The sequence below is a fragment of the Ranitomeya imitator genome, chromosome 1, assembly GCF_032444005.1.
Source record: "Ranitomeya imitator isolate aRanImi1 chromosome 1, aRanImi1.pri, whole genome shotgun sequence".
Classification (NCBI taxonomy): domain Eukaryota; kingdom Metazoa; phylum Chordata; class Amphibia; order Anura; family Dendrobatidae; genus Ranitomeya; species Ranitomeya imitator.
In genome coordinates this window covers 659,416,725-659,438,094 of record NC_091282.1, presented here as the reverse complement: position 1 = coordinate 659,438,094, position 21,370 = coordinate 659,416,725, and the positions used below count along the sequence as shown (strand labels likewise).

Here is a 21,370-nt window from a genome sequence, read left to right as displayed (position 1 = left end):
ACAGCTATATGCATGTCATTCACTATTTTCCCCATGTGGTTCTGGGATTTTGCTCACCGTTTTTGTGATAATTTTGACCCCATGGGGTGAAATCTTGCATGGAGCCCCAGATCGAGGGAGATTACCGGTGGTCTTGTATGTCTTCCATATTCTTATTATTGCTCACACAGTTAATTTCATCACACCAAGCTGCTTGCATATTGCAGATTCAGTCTTCCCAGCCTGGTGCAGGGCTACAATTTTGTTTCTGTTGTCCTTCGACAGCTCTTTGGTCTTCACCATAGTGGAGTTTGGAGTGTGACTGTTTGAGGTTTTGGATAGGTGTCTTTTATACTGATAACAAGTTCAAACAGATGCCATTACTACAGGTAATGAGTGGAGGACAGAGGAGCCTCTTAAAGAAGAAGTTACAGGTCTGTGAGAGCCAGAAATCTTCTGTGTTTTTAGGTGACCAAATACTTATTTTCCATCATAATTTTCAAAATAAATCTTGCCAAATTAGTCAAGGTGATTTTCTGGATTTGTTTTCTCACTTTGACTCTCATAGTTGTGGTCTACCTGATGTCAACTACAGGCCTCTCATCTTTTTAAGTGGGAGAACTTGCACAATTGGTGGCTGACTAAATACTTTTTTCCCCACTGTAGATAGAAAGATAATAGATAGATAGCTTTCCCTCTGCTGGCTAAGAAAATTACGCGGGAGCCTATGCCATTTTTTTCTGAAAAATAATCTTTTATTAATTAAATACGTGTACAGTAAGATGCACACACACACTGTACTAACTGTATTTGTCACTGACATCTATATATCTACCTATTCTATGTGTATTTACTGTATGTAATCCATCTCTTCTATCCTGTTGGCTCCTGCAGTGACTTTACAAAACACGGCACATGAATTACCGGCTTTTCCATCTATATATCTATGTATACTATGTGTATATACAATTGTACTCAAAAGTTTACATACCCCGGCAGAATTTTTGCTTTCTCTGCCTTTTTTCAGAGAATATGAATAATAACGCTAAAACTTTTTTTTTTTCCACTCATGGATAGTGGTTAGGTGAAGCCATTTATTGTCAAACTACTGTGTTTTCTCTTTTTAAATCATAATGACAACCCTAAACATCCAAATGACCCTGATAAAAAAGTTCACATACCCCATTTCTTAATACCATGTATTGCCTCCTCTATCATCAATGGCAGCTTGAAGTCTTTTGAGGTAGTTGTGGATGAAGCTCTTTATTTTATCAGTAAAGCTGCCCACTTTTCTTGGCAAAAAGCAACCAGTTCCTGTAAATTCCTGGGCTGTCTAGCATGAACTGCGCACTTGAGATCTCCCCAGAGTGGCTCAATGATATTGAGGTCAGGAGACTGAGATGGCCTCTCCAGAACCTTCACTTTTTTCTGCTGCAGCCAATGTCAGGTCCACTTGGCCTTGTGTTTTGGATCGTTGTCATGTTGTAACGTCCAAGTACGACCCATGCGTAGCTTCCGGGCTGATGAGTGCAAAATTGCCTCCAGTATTTGCTGAAACGTACTGCATTTATCTTTCCTTCAACTTTGACAAAATTTACTGTGCCTTTGTAGCTCACACATCCCAAAACATCAGTAATCCACCTCTGTGCTTTACAGTAGGAATGGTGTTCCTTTCATGATAGACCTTGTTGACCTCTCTCCAAATGTAACGTTTAGGCTATGTGCACACGTTGCGGATTAACCTTAGGAATTTCTGGTGCGGATTCTGCCTCTCCTGGCAGAAAACGCAGCTGCGGATTTGTCGCGTTTTTTGTGCGGATCCGCTGCATTTTTTTGTGCGTTTTTGCGTATTTACTGTGTTTTTTACCCCTGCGGATTTCTATAATGGAATGGGTACAAAAACGTTGCAGATCTGCAAAAAAGAAGTGACATGCTACTTCTTTTAATCCGCAGCGTTTCCGCACCGGATTTTCTGCAACGTGTGCACAGCTTTTTTTTCTCTCATTGATTTACATTGTACTGTAAATCAATTGCGGATCTGCAGCGTTTCTGCACCGCAAGAAACGCTGCGGATCCGCAGAGAATCCGCAACGTGTGCACATACCCTTGTGGTTGTGGAGAAAAAGTTCAATTTTGGTCTCATCACTCCAAATTACCTTGTTCCTGAAGTTTTGAGGCTTGTCTCTATGCTGTTTTGCTCATTGTAGCTGAGATACTTTGTGGCATTTATGCAGTGATGACTTTCTTCTGGCGACTTGACCATGCAGCCCATTTGTCTTCAAGTGCCTCCTTATTGTGTATCTTGAAACAGCCACACCACTAGTTTTCCACTATTTTAGCTGATGTTATTTGTGGGTTTTTCTTTGCATCCCGAACAATTTTCCTGGCAGTTGTGGACAATATTTTTGTTGGTCTACCTGACTGTGGTTTTGTTTTTACAGAGCCCCTAATTTTCCATTTGTTAATCACAGTTTGAACGCTGCTGACTGGCATTATCAATTCCTTGGATATCTTTTTGTATCCCTTTTCTGTTTTATACAGTTCAGCTACCTTTTCCCGTAGATTCGTTGACAATTGTTTTGCTTTCCCCATGACTCACAATCCAGAAACGTCAGTGGCTGGATGAAAGATGCAAGAGTCTGTCTGGATCCCAGAAACTTACTCAGCTTTTATGCACACACTGATTACAAGCAAACAGGTCACCGGTGAGGATGTTACCTTTAGTAGCCAATCAAACCCATTTGTGTAAACCTCTGTGCATGTTATCAGGCCAAAATCACCAGGGTATGTAAACTTTAGATCAGGGTCATTTGGATGTTTTGGGTTGGCATTATGATTTAAAAAGAGAAAACACAATAGTTTGACAATAAATGGCTTCACCCAACCACTAACCATGAGTGGAGAAAAAGTTGTGGTGCTATCATTCATATTCTCTGAAAAAAGGCCAAGAAAGCAAAAATTCTGCCGGTGTATGTAAAGTTTTGAGCACAATTGTATCTATTTTATTCAAAACTGTCAGTGTGATATTACTGTAAGCAGCACATGAATTACGTGCTTTTCAAAGGACACCTGTGCGCAAAGATCAGACAGCACTCGCATGCGATTTTTTTTCTCGCACTCATAGATATGCATTGGCGAGTCTCGGCCAAGGGTCGGTGACAATCGTAGCATGCTGTGATTTTATACGCACGTTGAATACGCCAGAGAATATAAACGGTGATGTGATCTGCCCCATATATTAACACTAGTCCGAGTGCTATGCGATGTTTTCTCACATAGCACTCGCCCATATTCTACAGCAGTGTGATCCGCGCCTTATAGTGCAGCTCTGGATGTGAATTTACTATTAGATATAGTGCAGCTCTGGATGTGACTGGAGTATTAGCTATACTGCAGCTCTGGATGTGACAGGAGTATTAGATATGATGCAGGTGTGGATGTGACTGGATTATGAGATATAATTCATCTCCAGATGTGACTGGAGTATAATTCAGCTTTGGATGTGACTGGAGTAGTAGACATACTGCAGCTCTGGGGGTGACTGGAGTAAGTCCTGATGTAAGCCGAGTACATGGGGAAGTGCCCTGATCACACTCACCCGCGGCATCTGGTGAACGCGGAGCAGCTGCGGCAGTTTGATGGTCAGCATCTTGCTCTCTGAAGCTCAGGGACTGAGCTGATTCTGCAACCTGTGATACAGCAGCCCCGACCGCACATCCGCTCTGCAAGATAGATCCACAGACGAGGAAGTGAGGGGGCCGCCAACATGGCAGCGACACAAACACCAGCCCAGAGCCTCCCTCATCGGACACATGGAAAAGCCAGATGTTCTGAGGCCTCTGATCCCAGAAAACAGCAGCAGGGAGCGTCTACTCCAAACACAGCCAAATAACCAAGCTTTAGGGCAGGGGTGGGGAACCTCAGGCCCCAGGGCCATTTACGGCCCTCGCTGACCTTTTATCAGGCCCCCGAGCAGATTCTCAGGGACCACATTCATGGGCATGGAGGTGTATTTTGATTACAACCAGCTCATTAATTTCTTCTTGCTCTGTTAGCCCACACACGCAGTGTTCACTACTGAACACTGAAGGGCATGCAATGAAAGATTACATCCTGACACCAGTGACAGTCAGGATGGACTTTGTGGGCGGAGTTTGTACGGCCCCCAAAGGATGGTATAAATATCCAAATGGCCCTTGGCAGAAAAAAGATTCCCCACCCCTGCTCTAGAGTGTCATCCTCATCTCTTACCTGTATCCAACTGCTATATGTCAGAGTTCACTGCAGAGCCAGAATTGTAATCATGCACCTGAAAGCTTAGGATGAATACAAAGCACACCAATCATCTGTAATGTATGTGAAAACTAATGTGATAAATGCAATAGGGAATACAGTTGTGGCCAAAAGTATTGACACCCCTGCAATTTTGTAAGATAATACTCATTTTCTTCCTGAAAATGATTGCAATCACAAATTCTTTGGTATTATTATCTTCATTTAATTTGTCTTAAATGAAAAAACACAACAGAGAATGAAGCAAAACATTGATCATTTCACACAAAACTCCAAAAATGGGCCAGACAAAGTATTGGCACCCTCAGCCTAATACTTGGTTGCACAACCTTTAGCCAAAATAACTGCGACCAACCGCTTCCGGTAACCATCAATGAGTTTCTTACAATGCTCTGCTGGAATTTTAGACCATTCTTCTTTGGCAAACTGCTCCAGGTCCCTGATATGTGAAGGGTGCCTTCTCCAAACTGCCATTGTTAGATCTCTCCACAGGTGTTCTATGGGATTCAGGTCTGAACTCATTGCTGGCCACCTTAGAAGTCTCCAGTGCTTTCTCTCAAACCATTTTCTAGTGCTTTTTGAAGTGTATTTTGGATCATTGTCCTGCTGGAAGACCCATGACCTCTGAGGGAGACCCAGCTTTCTCACACTGGGCCCTACATTATGCTGCAAAATTTGTTGGTAGTCTTCAGACTTCATAATGCCATGCACACAGTCAAGCAGTCCAGTACCAGAGGCTGCAAAGCAACCCCAAAACATCGGGGAACCTCCGCCATGTTTGACTGTAGGGACCGTGTTCTTTTCTTTGAATGCCTTTTTTTTTTCTCCTGTAAACTCTATGTTGATGCCTTTGCACAAAAAGCTCTACTTTTGTCTCATCTGACCAGAGAACATTTTTCCAAAACATTTTAGGCTTTTTCGGGTAAGTTTTGGCAAACTCCAGCCTGGCTTTTTTATGTCTCGGGGTAAGAAGTGGGTTCTTCCTGGGTCTCCTACCATACAGTGCCTTTTCATTCAGACGCCGACGGATAGTACGGGTTGACACTGTTTTACCCTCGGACTGCAGGGCAGCTTGAACTTGTTTGGATGTTAGTCGAGGTTCTTTATCCAACATCCGCACAATCTTGCGTTGAAATCTCTTGTCAATTTTTCTTTTCCGTCCACATCTAGGGAGGTTAGCCACAGTGCCATGGGCTTTAAACTTTTTGATGACACTGCGCACGGTAGACACAGGAACATTCAGGTCTTTGGAGATGGACTTGTAGCCTTGAGATTGCTCATGCTTCCTCACAATTTGGTTTCTCAAGTCCTCAGACAGTTCTTTGGTCTTCTTTCTTTTCTCCATGCTCAATGTGGTACACACAAGGACACAGGACAGAGGTTGAGTCAACTTTAATCCATGTCAACTGGCTGCAAGTGTGATTTAGTTATTGCCAACACCTGTTAGGTGCCACAGGTAAGTTACAGGTGCTGTTCATTACACAAATTAGAGAAGCATCACATGATTTTTCGAACAGTGCCAATACTTTTGTCCACCCCCTTTTTTATGTTCGGTGTGGAATTATATCCAATTTGGCTTTAGGACAATTCTTTTTGTGTTTTTTCATTTAAGACAAAAGTAAATAATAATACCAAAGAATTTGTGTTTGCAATAATTTTCAGGAAGAAACTGAGTATTATCTGACAGAATTGCAGGGGTGTCAATACTTTTGGCCACAACTGTACAATACTACCTCTATGTACAAGCACAGGGTGGGCCATATACAGTGGGGCAAAAAAGTATTTAGTCAGTCAGCAATAGTGCAAGGTCCACCACTTAAAAAGATGAGAGGCGTCTGTAATTTACATCATAGGTAGACCTCAACTATGGGAGACAAACTGAGAAAAAAAAATCCAGAAAATCACATTGTCTGTTTTTTTATCATTTTATTTGCATATTATGGTGGAAAATAAGTATTTGGTCAGAAACAAACAATCAAGATTTCTGGCTCTCACAGACCTGTAACTTCTTCTTTAAGAGTCTCCTCTTTCCTCCACTCATTACCTGTAGTAATGGCACCTGTTTAAACTTGTTATCAGTATAAAAAGACACCTGTGCACACCCTCAAACAGTCTGACTCCAAACTCCACTATGGTGAAGACCAAAGAGCTGTCAAAGGACACCAGAAACAAAATTGTAGCCCTGCACCAGGCTGGGAAGATTGAATCTGCAATAGCCAACCAGCTTGGAGTGAAGAAATCAACAGTGGGAGCAATAATTAGAAAATGGAAGACATACAAGACCACTGATAATCTCCCTCGATCTGGGGCTCCACGCAAAATCCCACCCCGTGGGGTCAGAATGATCACAAGAATGGTGAGCAAAAATCCCAAAACCACGCGGGGGGACCTAGTGAATGAACTGCAGAGAGCTGGGACCAATGTAACAAGGCCTACCATAAGTAACACACTATGCCACCATGGACTCAGATCCTGCAGTGCCAGACGTGTCCCACTGCTTAAGCCAGTATATGTCCGGGCCTGTCTGAAGTTTGCTAGAGAGCATTTGGATGATCCAGAGGAGTTTTGGGAGAATGTGCTATGGTCTGATGAAACCAAACTGTAACTGTTTGGTAGAAACACAACTTGTCGTGCTTGGAGGAAAAAGAATACTGAGTTGCATCCATCAAACACGATACCTACTGTAAAGCATGGTGGTGGAAACATCATGCTTTGGGGCTGTTTCTCAGCAAAGGGGCCAGGACGACTGATCCGGGTACATGAAAGAATGAATGGGGCCATGTATCGTGAGATTTTGAGTGCAAACCTCCTTCCATCAGCAAGGGCATTGAAGATGAAACGTGGCTGGGTCTTTCAACATGACAATGATCCAAAGCACACCGCCAGGGCAACGAAGGAGTGGCTTCGTAAGAAGCATTTCAATGTCCTGGAGTGGCCTAGCCAGTCTCCAGATCTCAACCCTATAGAAAACCTTTGGAGGGAGTTGAAAGTCTGTGTTGCCAAGCGAAAAGCCAAAAACATCACTGCTCTAGAGGAGATCTGCATGGAGGAATGGGCCAACATATCAACAACAGTGTGTGGCAACCTTGTGAAGACTTACAGAAAACGTTTGACCTCTGTAATTGCCAACAAAGGATATATTACAAAGTATTGAGATGAAATTTTGTTTCTGACCAAATACTTATTTTCCACCATAATATGCAAATAAAATGATAAAAAAACAGTCAATGTGATTTTCTGGATTTTTTTTCTCAGTTTGTCTCCCATAGTTGAGGTCTACCTATGATGTAAATTACAGACACCTCTCATCTTTTTAAGTGGTGGAACATGCACTATTGCTGACTGACTAAATACTTTTTTGCCCCACTGTATATGGATACACCTAAATAAATCGGGAATGGTTGGTGATATCAACTTCCTGTTTGTGGCACATTAGTATATAGGAGGGGGGAAACTTTTCAAGATGGGTGGTGACCATGGTGGCCATTTTGGATCAAAGTATTTTTTCCAATTGGAAGAGTGTCATGTGACACATCAAACCTATTGAGAATTTCACAAGAAAAACAATGGTGTGCTTGATTTTTTCATAACTTTATTCTTTCATGAGTTACTTACAAGTTTATGACCACTTATAAAATGTGTTCAAAGTGCTGCCTATTGTGTTGGATTGTCAATGCAACCCTCTTCTCCCACTCTTGACACACTGATAGCAACACCGCAGAAGAAATGCTAGAACAGGCTTCCAGTATCCGTTGTTTCAGATGCTGCATATCTCGTATCTTTACAGCATAGACAATTGCCTTCAGATGACCCCAAATATAAAAGTCCAAGGGGGTCAGATCGGGAGACCTTGGTGGCCATTCAACTGGCACATGACGACCAATCCACTTTCCAGGAAACTGTTCATGTAGGAATGCTCGGACCTCACACCCATAATGTGATGGTGCAGCATATTGCTGGAAAAACTCAGGGAACGTGCCATCTTCAGAGCATTATGGGTGTCATTATGTGGTGTTGCTATCAGTGTGTCAAGAGTAGGAGAAGAGGGTTGCATTGACAATCCAACACAATGGGCAGCGCTTTGAACACATAAGTGGTCATAAACATGTAAATAACGCATTAAAGAATAAAGTTGCATTAAAACAAACTAAGCACACCATTGTTTTTCTTGTGAAATTCTCAATACGTTTGATGTGTCACATGACCCACTTCTCATTGGAAAATAAAGTTGGATCAAATATGGCCGACTTCAAAATAGCTGCCATGGTTACCACCCATTTTGAAAAGTTTCCCCCTCCCATATACTAATGTGCCACAAACAGGAAGTTGATATCACCAACCATTCCCATTGTATTTAGGTGTATCCATATAAATGGCTCACCCTGTATATAACTACTATAATACTGCCCCTATGTACAAGAATATAACTACTATAATGCTGCTCTTATGTACAAGAATATAACTACTATAATACTGCCCCTATGTACAAGAATATAACTACTATAATACTGCCCCTATGTACAAGAATATAACTACTATAATACTGCTCCTATGTACAAGAATATAACTACTATAATGCTGCTCCTATGTACAAGAATATAACTACTATAATACTGCCCCTATGTACAAGGATATAACTACTAAAATACTGCCCCTATGTTCAAGCATATATAACTACTATAATACTGCTCCTATGTAAAAGAATATAACTACTATAATACTGCCCCCCTATGTACAAGAATATAACTACTATAATACTGCTCCTATGTATAAGAATATAACTACTATAATACTGCACCTTATGTACAAGAATTTCTATATACATAATTCTCTAAGGGGTACTTCCGTCTGTCCTTCTGTCTGTCACGGATATTCATTGGTCGTGGCCTCTGTCTATCATGGAAATCCAAGTCGCTGATTGGTCGCCGCAAAACAGCCATGACCAATCAGCGACGGGCACAGTCCGGAAGAAAATGGCCGCTCCTTACTCCCCGCAGTCAGTGGACGGCGCCCGCTACATGCTCCCCGCAGTGTCCCCGGCGCTCCGCTATATACTCCCCGCAGTGTCCCCGGCGCTCCGCTATATACTCCCCGCAGTGTCCCCGGCGCTCCGCTCCATACTCCTCACAGTGTCTCGGGAGCTCCGCTCCATGCTTCCCACAGTCACTGTCCCCTGCGCCAGCTCCATACTCCCCTCCGGTCACCGCTAACACAGGGTTAATGCCGGCGGTAACAGAACGCGTTATGCCGCGGGTAGCACACTCCGTTACCGCCGCTATTAACCCTGTGTGTCCCCAACCTTTAACTACTTTAAAACTGCTCTATATGTACAAAAAAACTACTATAATACAGCCTCTATGTACAAGAATAGAACTACTATAATACTGCCCCAATGTACAAGAATATAATTACTATAATACTGCCTCTATGTACAAAAATATAACTACTATAATACTGCCCCTATGTACAAGAATATAACTACTATAATACTGCCCCTATGTACAAGAATATAACTACTATAATATTGACCCAATGTACAAGAATATAACTTCTATAGTACTGCCTCAATGTACAAGAATATAACTACTATAATACTTCCCCTATGTACAATATAACTATATAAAATATAAGGGTATGTGCACACGTTGCAGTTTTTGCTGCGGATCCGCAGCGGATTTGACGCTGCGGATCCGCAACAGTTTTCCATGTGGTGTACAGTACAATGTTAACCTATGGAAAACAAAAACCGCTGTGCACATGCTGCGGAAAAAAACGTGCGGAAACGCGGCAGTTTATTTTCCGCAGCATGTCAATTCTTTGTGCGGAATCCGCAGCGGTTTGGCACCTGCTCCATGTTAAAAATCCGCAGGTGTCTAAAACCGCAGTGGAAACCGCACAAAAAAACACGATAAATCCGCAGTACTTTTTGCACTGCGGATTTAATCAAATCCGCTGTGGAACATTCCGCAACGGAATCCGCAACGTCTGCACATGGCCTAACTACTATAATACTGCTCCTATGTATAAGAATATAACTACTATAATACTGCACCTATAAATAAGAATATAACTGCTATAATACTGCCCCTATGTACAAGAATATAACTACTATAATACTGCCCCCTATGTACAAGAATATAACTACTATAATACAGCCTCTATGTACAAGAATATAACTACTATAATACTGCCCCCATGTACAAGAATATACCTACTAAAATACTGCCTCTATGTACAAGAATATAATGACTATAATACTGCTACCTATGTACAAAAACATAACTACTATAATACAGCCTCTATGTACAAGAATATAACTACTATAATACTGCCCCATGTACAAGATTATAACTACTAAAATACTGCCCCTATGTACAAGAATGTAACTACTATAATACTGCTCCTATGTACAAGAATATAACTACTATAATACTGCCCCTATGTACAAGAATATAACTACTATAATACTGCCCCAATGTACAAGAATATAACTACTATAATATTGCCTCTATGTACAAGAATATAACTACTATAATACTTCCTCTATGTACAATATAACTACTATAATACTCCTTGTATAAATAAGAATATAACTACTATAATACTGCCCCAATGGACAAGAAAATAACTACTATAATACTGCCCGTATGTACAAGAATATAACTACTATAAAACTGCTCTATATGTACAACAATAGAACTTCTATAATACTGACCAGATGTACAAGAATATAACTACTATAATACTACCTCTATGTACAAGAATATAACTAATATAATACTGCCCCATGTACAAGAATAACACAACTATAATACTGCCACTATGTACAAGAATATAACCACTATAATACTGGCCATATATAAAAGAATATAACTACGGTTATATTGCCCCTATGTACAAAAATATAACTACTATAGTACTGCTCCTATAAATAAGAATATAACTACTATAATACTGCCCCAATGTACAAGAATATAACTACTAAAATACTGCCTCTATGTGAAAGAATATAACTACTATAATACTTCCCATATGTACAATATTACTATATATAACTACTATAATACTGCTCCTATGTACAATATAACTACTATAATACTGCTCCTATGTACTAGAATATAACTACTATAATACTGCTCCTATGTACAAGAATATAACTACTATAATACTGCCCCTGTGTACAAGAATATAACTACCATAATACTGCTCCCTATGTACAAGAATATAACTACTATAATGCTGCTCCTATGTACAATAATATAGCTACTATAATACTGCTTCTATATACAAGAATTTAATTACTATAATACTGTCCCTATGTACAAGAATATAACTACTATAATACTGCTCCTATATACAAGAATATAACTACTATAATACTGCCTCAATGTTCAATAATATAACTACTATAATACTGCCCCAATGTTCAAGAATATAACTACTATAATACTGTCCCTATGTACAAGAATATAACTACTATAATGCTGCTCCTATGTACAATAATATAACTACTATAATACTGCTTCAATGTGCAAGAATTTAACTACTATAATACTGTCCCTATGTACAAGAATATAACTACTATAATACTGCTCCTATGTACAAGAATATAACTACTATAATACTGCTCCTATGTACTAGAATATAACTACTATAATACTGCCCCTATGTACTAGAATATAACTACTATAATACTGCTCCTATGTACAAGATTATAACTACTATAATACTGCTCCTATGTACAAGAATATAACTACTATAATACTGCTCCTATGTACTAGAATATAACTATTATAATACTGCCCCTATGTACTAGAATATAACTACTATAATACTGCCCCTATGTACAAGAATATAACCATTATAAAACTGCTCATATGTACAAGAATATAACTACTATAATACTGCCCCTATGTACAAGAATATAACTACTATAATACTGCCCCTATGTACAAGAATATAACTACTATAATACTGCTCCTATGTACAAGAATATAACTACTATAATACTGCCCCTATGTACAAAAATATAACTACTATAATACTGTCCCTATGTAAAAGAATATAACTACTATAATACTGCCCCTATGTACAAGAATATAACTACTATAATACTGTCCCCTATGTAAAAGAATATAACTACTATAATACTGCTCCTATGTACATGAATATAACTACTATAATACTGCCCCTATGTACAAGAATATAACTACTATAATACTGTCCCCTATGTAAAAGAATATAACTACTATAATACTGCCCCTATGTACAAGAATATAACTACTATAATACTGCCCCTATGTACAAGAATATAACTACTATAATACTGCTTCTATGTACAAGAATATAACTACTATAATACTGCCCCTATGTACAAGAATATAACTACTATAATACTGCCCCCTATGTAAAAGAATACAACTACTATAATACTGCTCCTATGTACAAGAATATAACTACTATAATAGTGCCTCTATGTACAAGGATATAACTACTATAATACTGCCCCCTATGTAAAAGAATATAACTACTATAATACTGCCCATATGTACAAGAATATAATTACTATAATACTGCCCCTATGTACAAGAATATAACTACTATAATACTGCCCCTATGTACAAGAATATAACTACTATAATACTGCTCCTATATACAAGAATATAACTACTATAATACTGCCCCAATGTTCAAGAATATAACTACTATAATACTGCCCCAATGTTCAAGAATATAACTACTATAATACTGTTCCTATGTACAAGAATATAACTACTAGAATGCTGCTCCTATGTACAATAATATAACTACTATAATACCGCTTCTATGTGCAAGAATTTAACTACTATAATACTGTCCCTATGTACAAGAATATAACTACTATAATACTGCTCCTATGTACAAGAATATAACTACTATAATACTGCTCCTATGTACTAGAATATAACTACTATAATACTGCCCCTATGTACTAGAATATAACTACTATAATACTGCTCCTATGCACAAGATTATAACTACTATAATACTGCTCCTATGTACAAGAATATAACTACTATAATACTGCTCCTATGTACTAGAATATAACTACTATAATACTGCCCCTATGTACTACAATATAACTACTATAATACTGCTCCTATGTACAAGATTATAACTACTATAATACTGCTCCTATGTACAAGAATATAACTACTATAATACTGCTCCTTTGTACTAGAATATAACTACTGTAATACTGCCCCCTATGTAAAAGAATACAACTACTATAATACTGCTCCTATGTACAAGAATATAACTACTATAATACTGCCCCTATGTACAAGGATATAACTACTATAATACTGTCCCCTATGTATAAGAATAACTACAATAATACTGCTCCTATGTACAAGAATATAACTACTATAATACTGCCCCTATGTAAAAGAATACAACTACTATAATACTGCTCCTATGTACAAGAATATAACTACTATAATAGTGCCCCTATGTACAAGGATATAACTACTAATACTGCCCCCTATGTAAAAGAATATAACTACTATAATACTGCCCATATGTACAAGAATATAATTACTATAATACTGCCCCTATGTACAAGAATATAACTACTATAATATTGCCCCTATGTACAAGAATATAACTACTATAATACTGCTCCTATATACAAGAATATAACTACTATAATACTGCCCCAATGTTCAAGAATATAACTACTATAATACTGCCCCAATGTTAAAGAATATAACTACTATAATACTGTTCCTATGTACAAGAATATAACTACTAGAATGCTGCTCCAATGTACAATAATATAACTACTATAATACCGCTTCTATGTGCAAGAATTTAACTACTATAATACTGTCCCTATGTACAAGAATATAACTACTATAATACTGCTCCTATGTACAAGAATATAACTACTATAATACTGCTCCTATGTACTAGAATATAACTACTATAATACTGCCCCTATGTACAAGAATATAACTACTATAATACTGCTCCTATGTACAAGAATATAACTAATATAATACTGCCCCTATGTACAAGAATATAACTACTATAATATTGCCCCTATGTACAAGAATATAACTACTATAATACTGCCCCAATGTTCAAGAATATAACTACTATAATACTGCTCCTATGTACAAGATTATAACTACTATAATACTGCCAATATGTACAAGAATATAATTACTATAATACTGCCCCTATGTACAAGAATATAACTACTATAATATTGCCCCTATGTACAAGAATATAACTACTATAATACTGCTCCTATATACTAGAATATAACTACTATAATACTGCCCCAATGATCAAGAATATAACTACTATAATACTGCCCCAATGTTCAAGAATATAACTACTATAATACTGTCCCTATGTACAAGAATATAACTACTATAATACTGCTCCTATGTACAAGAATATAACTACTATAATACTGCTCCTATGTACAAGAATATAACTACTATAATAGTGCCCCTATGTACAAGGATATAACTACTAATACTGCCCCCTATGTAAAAGAATATAACTACTATAATACTGCCCATATGTACAAGAATATAATTACTATAATACTGCCCCTATGTACAAGAATATAACTACTATAATATTGCCCCTATGTACAAGAATATAACTACTATAATACTGCTCCTATATACAAGAATATAACTACTATAATACTGCCCCAATGTTCAAGAATATAACTACTATAATACTGCCCCAATGTTCAAGAATATAACTACTATAATACTGTTCCTATGTACAAGAATATAACTACTATAATACTGCTCCTATGTACAAGAATATAACCACTATAATACTGCTCCTATGTACTAGAATATAACTACTATAATACTGCCCCTATGTACTAGATTATAACTACTATAATACTGCTCCTATGTACAAGAATATAACTATTATAATACTGCCCCTATGTACAAGAATATAACTACTATAATACTGCCCCTATGTACAAGAATACAACTACTATAATACTGCCCCTATGTACAAGAATATAACTACTATAATACTGCTCCTATGTACAAGAATATAACTACTATAATACTGCCCCTATGTACAAGAATATAACTACTATAATACTGCCCCCTATGTAAAAGAATACAACTACTATAATACTGCTCCTATGTACAAGAATATAACTACTCTAATACTGCCCCTATGTACAAGGATATAACTACTATAATAATGTCCCCTGTGTATAAGTATAACTACTATAATATTGCCCCTATGTACAAGAATATAACTACTATAATACTGCTCCTATGTACAAGAATATAACTATTATAATACTGCCCCTATGTACAAGAATATAACTACTATAATACTGCCCCTATGTACAAGAATACAACTACTATAATACTGCCCCTATGTACAAGAATATAACTACTATAATACTGCTCCTATGTACAAGAATATAACTACTATAATACTGCCCCTATGTACAAGAATATAACTACTATAATACTGCCCCCTATGTAAAAGAATACAACTACTATAATACTGCTCCTATGTACAAGAATATAACTACTCTAATACTGCCCCTATGTACAAGGATATAACTACTATAATAATGTCCCCTGTGTATAAGTATAACTACTATAATATTGCCCCTATATACAAGAATATAACTACTATAATACTGCCCCTATGTACAAGAATATAACTACTATAATACTGCCCCTATGTACAAGAATATAACTACTATAATACTGCTCCTATGTACAAGAATATAACTACTATAATACTGCCCCTATGTACAAGAATATAACTACTATAATACTGCCCCCTATGTAAAAAGAATATAACTACTATAATACTGCCCATATGTACAAGAATATAACTACTATAATACTGCTCCTATGTACAAGAATATAACTACTATAATACTGTCCCCTATGTAAAAGAATACAACTACTATAATACTGCTCCTATGTACAAGAATATAACTACTATAATACTACCCCTATGTACAAGAATATAACTACTATAGTACTGCCCCTATGTACAAGAATATAACTACTATAATACTGCTCCTATGTACAAGAATATAACTACTATAATACTGCCTTTATGTACAAGAATATAACTACTATAAGGCTATATTCACACTTTGCGGTTTTTACCGCGGAACCGACGCGATTTTGATGCTGCGGGTCCGCAGCAGTTTCCATAGCGTTTACAGTAACATGTAAACCCTATGGAAACCGCAAACCGCTGTGCACATGCTGCGGGAAAAACCGCGCGGGAATGCAGCGGTTTAAAACCCGCAGCATGTCACTTCTTTGTGCAGAATCGCTGCGATTCTGCACCCATAGGAATACATTGAACCGCTTACTTCCAGCATGGGGCTGTGCCCACGTTGCGGGAAGTAAGCGGATAATGTGCGGTTCCTACCCGGGGTGGAGGAGAGGAGACTCTCCTCCAGGCCCTGGGAACCATATTTGGGGTTAAAAAATAAAAAATCATGTTATACTCACCCTCTGAAGTCTTCAGCGCTGCACGCGGCCGTCCGGTCAGAGTTGCTGTGCGACCAGGACCTGCGGTGACGTCGCGGTCACATGACCGTGACGTCACGAAGGGTCCTTCTCGCACAGCATCTTTGGAACCGGACCGCCGGGTGCAGCGCCCAGGAGATCCGGACATCAGAGGGTGAGTATAACCAATTTTTATTATTTTTAACATATATGCTAGCCACCTTAGGGAGAGACCCAAGTTGGGCTAAATGTAGTGGGATGAAAGAGACCGAAAAGCCCTCTACTTAAAGGAAATACATAGTGGATGCTTTCCTGAAACGGAAAGTACTTGCAAACAGCATAATACAAAGAATAGCAGGTTTACCCAGAATCCTTTGCAGTAGGCGGAGCTATGCAAATCATCTCTTTCCACCCCGGTCTAATCCACAGCGCTTGGAACCGCCAAGCGTGCAATGCTGCGGATTCGTTTCTAAATTTACACAGCCAATTGGTAGGAATTGGTTGGCTGTGTAAATTTAGAAACGAATCCGCAGCATTGCACGCTTGGCGGTTCCAAGCGCTGTGGATTAGACCGGGGTGGAAAGAGATGATTTGCATAGCTCCGCCTACTGCAAAGGATTCTGGGTAAACCTGCTATTCTTTGTATTATGCTGTTTGCAAGTACTTTCCGTTTCAGGAAAGCATCCACTATGTATTATTTTTAACATTACTATTGATGCTGCATATTGCTGCATATGCAGCATCAATAGTATAGGCGGAAACCCGCAGCGGAAAACGCGGAACAAACCGCGATAAATCTGCAGGGAGAACCGCAGTTGTTTTGCCCTGCAGATTTATCAAATCCGCTGCGGGAGAACCCGCAGAAGGACAACGCAAAGTGTGAACATAGCCTAATACTGCCCCCTATGTATAAGAATAACTACTATAGTACTGCTCCTATGTACAAGACTATAACTACTGTAATACTGCTCCTATGTTATATAAATCCTGTAATACTGCTCCTCACCAGTGATGCATACAGTTAGGGCCAGAAATATTTGGACAGTGACACAATTTTCGCGAGTTGGGCTCTGCATGCCACCACATTGGATTTGAAATGAAACCTCTACAACAGAATTCAAGTGCAGATTGTAACGTTTAATTTGAAGGGTTGAACAAAAATATCTGATATAAAATGTAGGAATTGTACACATTTCTTTACAAACACTCCACATTTTAGGAGGTCAAAAGTAATTGGACAAATAAACATAACCCAAACAAAATATTTTTATTTTCAATATTTTGTTGCAAATCCTTTGGAGGCAATCACTGCCTTAAGTCTGGAACCCATGGACATCACCAAACGCTGGGTTTCCTCCTTCTTAATGCTTTGCCAGGCCTTTACAGCCGCAGCCTTCAGGTCTTGCTTGTTTGTGGGTCTTTCCGTCTTAAGTCTGGATTTCAGCAAGTGAAATGCATGCTCAATTGGGTTTAGATCTGGAGATTGACTTGGCCATTGCAGAATGTTCCACTTTTTGGCACTCATGAACTCCTGGGTAGCTTTGGCTGTATGCTTGGGGTCATTGTCCATCTGTACTATGAAGCGCCGTCCAATCAACTTTGCAGCATTTGGCTGAATCTGGGCTGAAAGTATATCCCGGTACACTTCAGAATTCATCCGGCTACTCTTGTCTGCTCTTATGTCATCAATAAACACAAGTGACCCAGTGCCATTGAAAGCCATGCATGCCCATGCCATCACGTTGCCTCCACCATGTTTTACAGAGGATGTGGTGTGCCTGGGATCATGTGCCGTTCCCTTTCTTCTCCAAACTTTTTTCTTCCCATCATTCTGGTACAGGTTGATCTTTGTCTCATCTGTCCATAGAATACTTTTCCAGAACTGAGCTGGCTTCTTGAGGTGTTTTTCTGCAAATTTAACTCTGGCCTGTCTATTTTTGGTATTGATGAATGGTTTGCATCTAGATGTGAACCCTTTGTATTTACTGTCATGGAGTTTTCTCTTTACTGTTGACTTAGAGACAGATACACCTACTTCACTGAGAGTGTTCTGGACTTCAGTTGATGTTGTGAACGGGTTCTTCTTCACCAAATTAAGTATGCGGCGATCATCCACCACTGTTGTCATCCGTGGACGCCCAGGCCTTTTTGAGTTCCCAAGCTCACCAGTCAATTCCTTTTTTCTCAGAATGTACCCAACTGTTGATTTTGCTACTCCAAGCATGTCTGCTATCTCTCTGATGGATTTTTTCTTTTTTTTCAGCCTCAGGATGTTCTGCTTCACCTCAATTGAGAGTTCCTTTGACCGCATGTTGTCTGCTCACAGCAACAGCTTCCAAATGCAAAACCACACACCTGGAATCCACCCCGACCTTTTAACTACTTCATTGATTACAGGTTAACGAGGGAGACGCCTTCAGAGTTAATTGCAGCCCTTAGAGTCCATTGTCCAATTACTTTTGGTCCCTTGAAAAAGAGGACGCTATGCATTACAGAGCTATGATTCCTAAACCCTTTCTCCGATTTGGATGTGGAAACTATCATATTGCAGCTGGGAGTGTGCACTTTCAGCCCATATTATATATATAATTGTATTTCTGAACATGCTTTTGTAAACAGCTAAAATAACAAAACTTGTGTCACTGTCCAAATATTTCTGGCCCTAACTGTATGTAGTGATGTCACCACTTTTGTTATGGACCTAGTGGTTAGGAGCACCCGAAACGACCTGATGGTTAAACTAACAAAGGACAAGCTCTGGGAAGTGGGAGCTCTGCTGACCGCAACCCCTAATCCTATCACACACACTAGAAATAGCCGTGGAGTGTACCTAACTCTACCTAGACGCCTCTTCACAGCCTAAGAGCTAACTAGCCCTAGAGATAGAAAATAAAGCCTACCTTGCCTCAGAGAAATTCCCCAAAGGAAAAGGCAGCCCCCACATATATTGACTGTGAGTTAAGATGGAAGTCACAAACACAGAAATAAAACAGGTTTCAGCAAGGGAAAATGCCCAGTCTTGAGGGTCTCCACGCAACAAAGAAATAATGATTTTTACTTGTTGAACGGGGTCACCAGAGGTGCGGGGTTTCAAAGCTAGAAACAGTTTACAATTATTTTTGAAATTCAGGAACTTAGATCTATCCCCAGAAAACAAATCAGGAATCGGAATTCTAGGCTCTAACATCGGATTCTGAACCACAAAATCTTGAATGTTTGTACCCTTGCAGTGAGATGATCCACACAAGAGGACAGACCTTGAATGTCCATAGCTACACCTGTGTCCTGAACCACCCAGAGGTTTAGGGGAAAAGAAAGACAAAACACACTGTAGAGAAAAAAAAATGGTCTCAGAACTTCTCTTATCCCTCTATTGAGATGCATTAACACTTTGGGCCAGCTGTACTGTTATGGACCTGGTGGTTAGGAGCACCCGAAACAACCTGATGGTTAAACTAACAAGGACAAGCTCTGGGAAGTGGGAGCTCTGCTGACCGCAACCCCTAATCCTATCACACACACTAGAAATAGCCGTGGAGCGTACCTAACTCTACCTAGACGCCTCTTCACAGCCTAAGAGCTAACTAGCCCTAGAGATAGAAAATAAAGCCTACCTTGCCTCAGAGAAATTCCCCAAAGGAAAAGGCAGCCCCCCACATATATTGACTGTGAGTTAAGATGGAAGTCACAAACACAGAAATGAAACAGGTTTCAGCAAAGGGAGGCCAGACTTACTAAACAGACTGAGGATAGGAAAGGTAACTTTGCGGTCAGCACAAAAAACTACAAAAAGACCACGCAGAGTGTGCAAAAAGACCTCCGACCCACGGTGCGGAGGTGCCACTCTGCATCCCAGAGCTTCCAGCTAGCAAGGCAAAATCATGATAGCAAGCTGGACAAGAAAACAATGAACAAATAATTAACTAGCAGGGACTTAGCTTCTGCTGGAGTAGACAGGTCACCAGAAAGATCCAAGAGCGAATTGAACCAGTACAAGAACATTGACAGCTGGCATGGAGTAACGATCTGAGTGGAGTTAAATAGAGCAGCCAGCCAAAGAATAAACTAAGTCACCTGTGGAAGGAACCTCAGAAGCAGCAGCTCCACTCACAGCCACCAGAGGGAGTCCATGGACAGAACTCGCCGAAGTACCATTCATGACCACAGGAGGGAGTTCGATAACAGAATTCACAACAGTAACCCCCCCTTGAGGAGGGGTCACCGAACCCCCACCAGAGCCCCCAGGCCGACCAGGACGAGCCAAATGAAAGGCACGAACTAGATCGGCAGCATAAACATCAGAGGCAAAAACCCAGGAATTATCTTCCTGACCATAACCCTTCCACTTGACCAGGTACTGGAGTTTCCGTCTCGAAATACGAGAATCCAAAATCTTCTCCACCACATACTCCAACTCCCCCTCGACCAACACCGGGGCAGGAGGATCAACGGAGGGAACCATAGGTGCCACGTATCTCCGCAATAACGACCTATGGAACACATTATGGATGGCAAAAGAAGCTGGAAGGGCCAAACGAAATGACACAGGATTGAGAACTTCAGAAATCTTATACAGA

General features: G+C 39.4%; 1 protein-coding gene across 1 annotated transcript in view; it reads right to left on the bottom strand.

The window, feature by feature from the left end:
- The window catches only part of PAQR6 (progestin and adipoQ receptor family member 6), a 54,996-nt gene that overhangs the window by 28,101 nt on the left and 5,525 nt on the right, over positions 1-21,370 (bottom strand). Inside the window, exon 2 of the mRNA XM_069728815.1 lies at positions 3,578-3,701. Within this exon, the coding sequence (XP_069584916.1) occupies positions 3,578-3,628 (51 nt within the window). The 5' untranslated portion in view covers positions 3,629-3,701. The remainder of the gene's footprint in view (positions 1-3,577; positions 3,702-21,370) is intronic.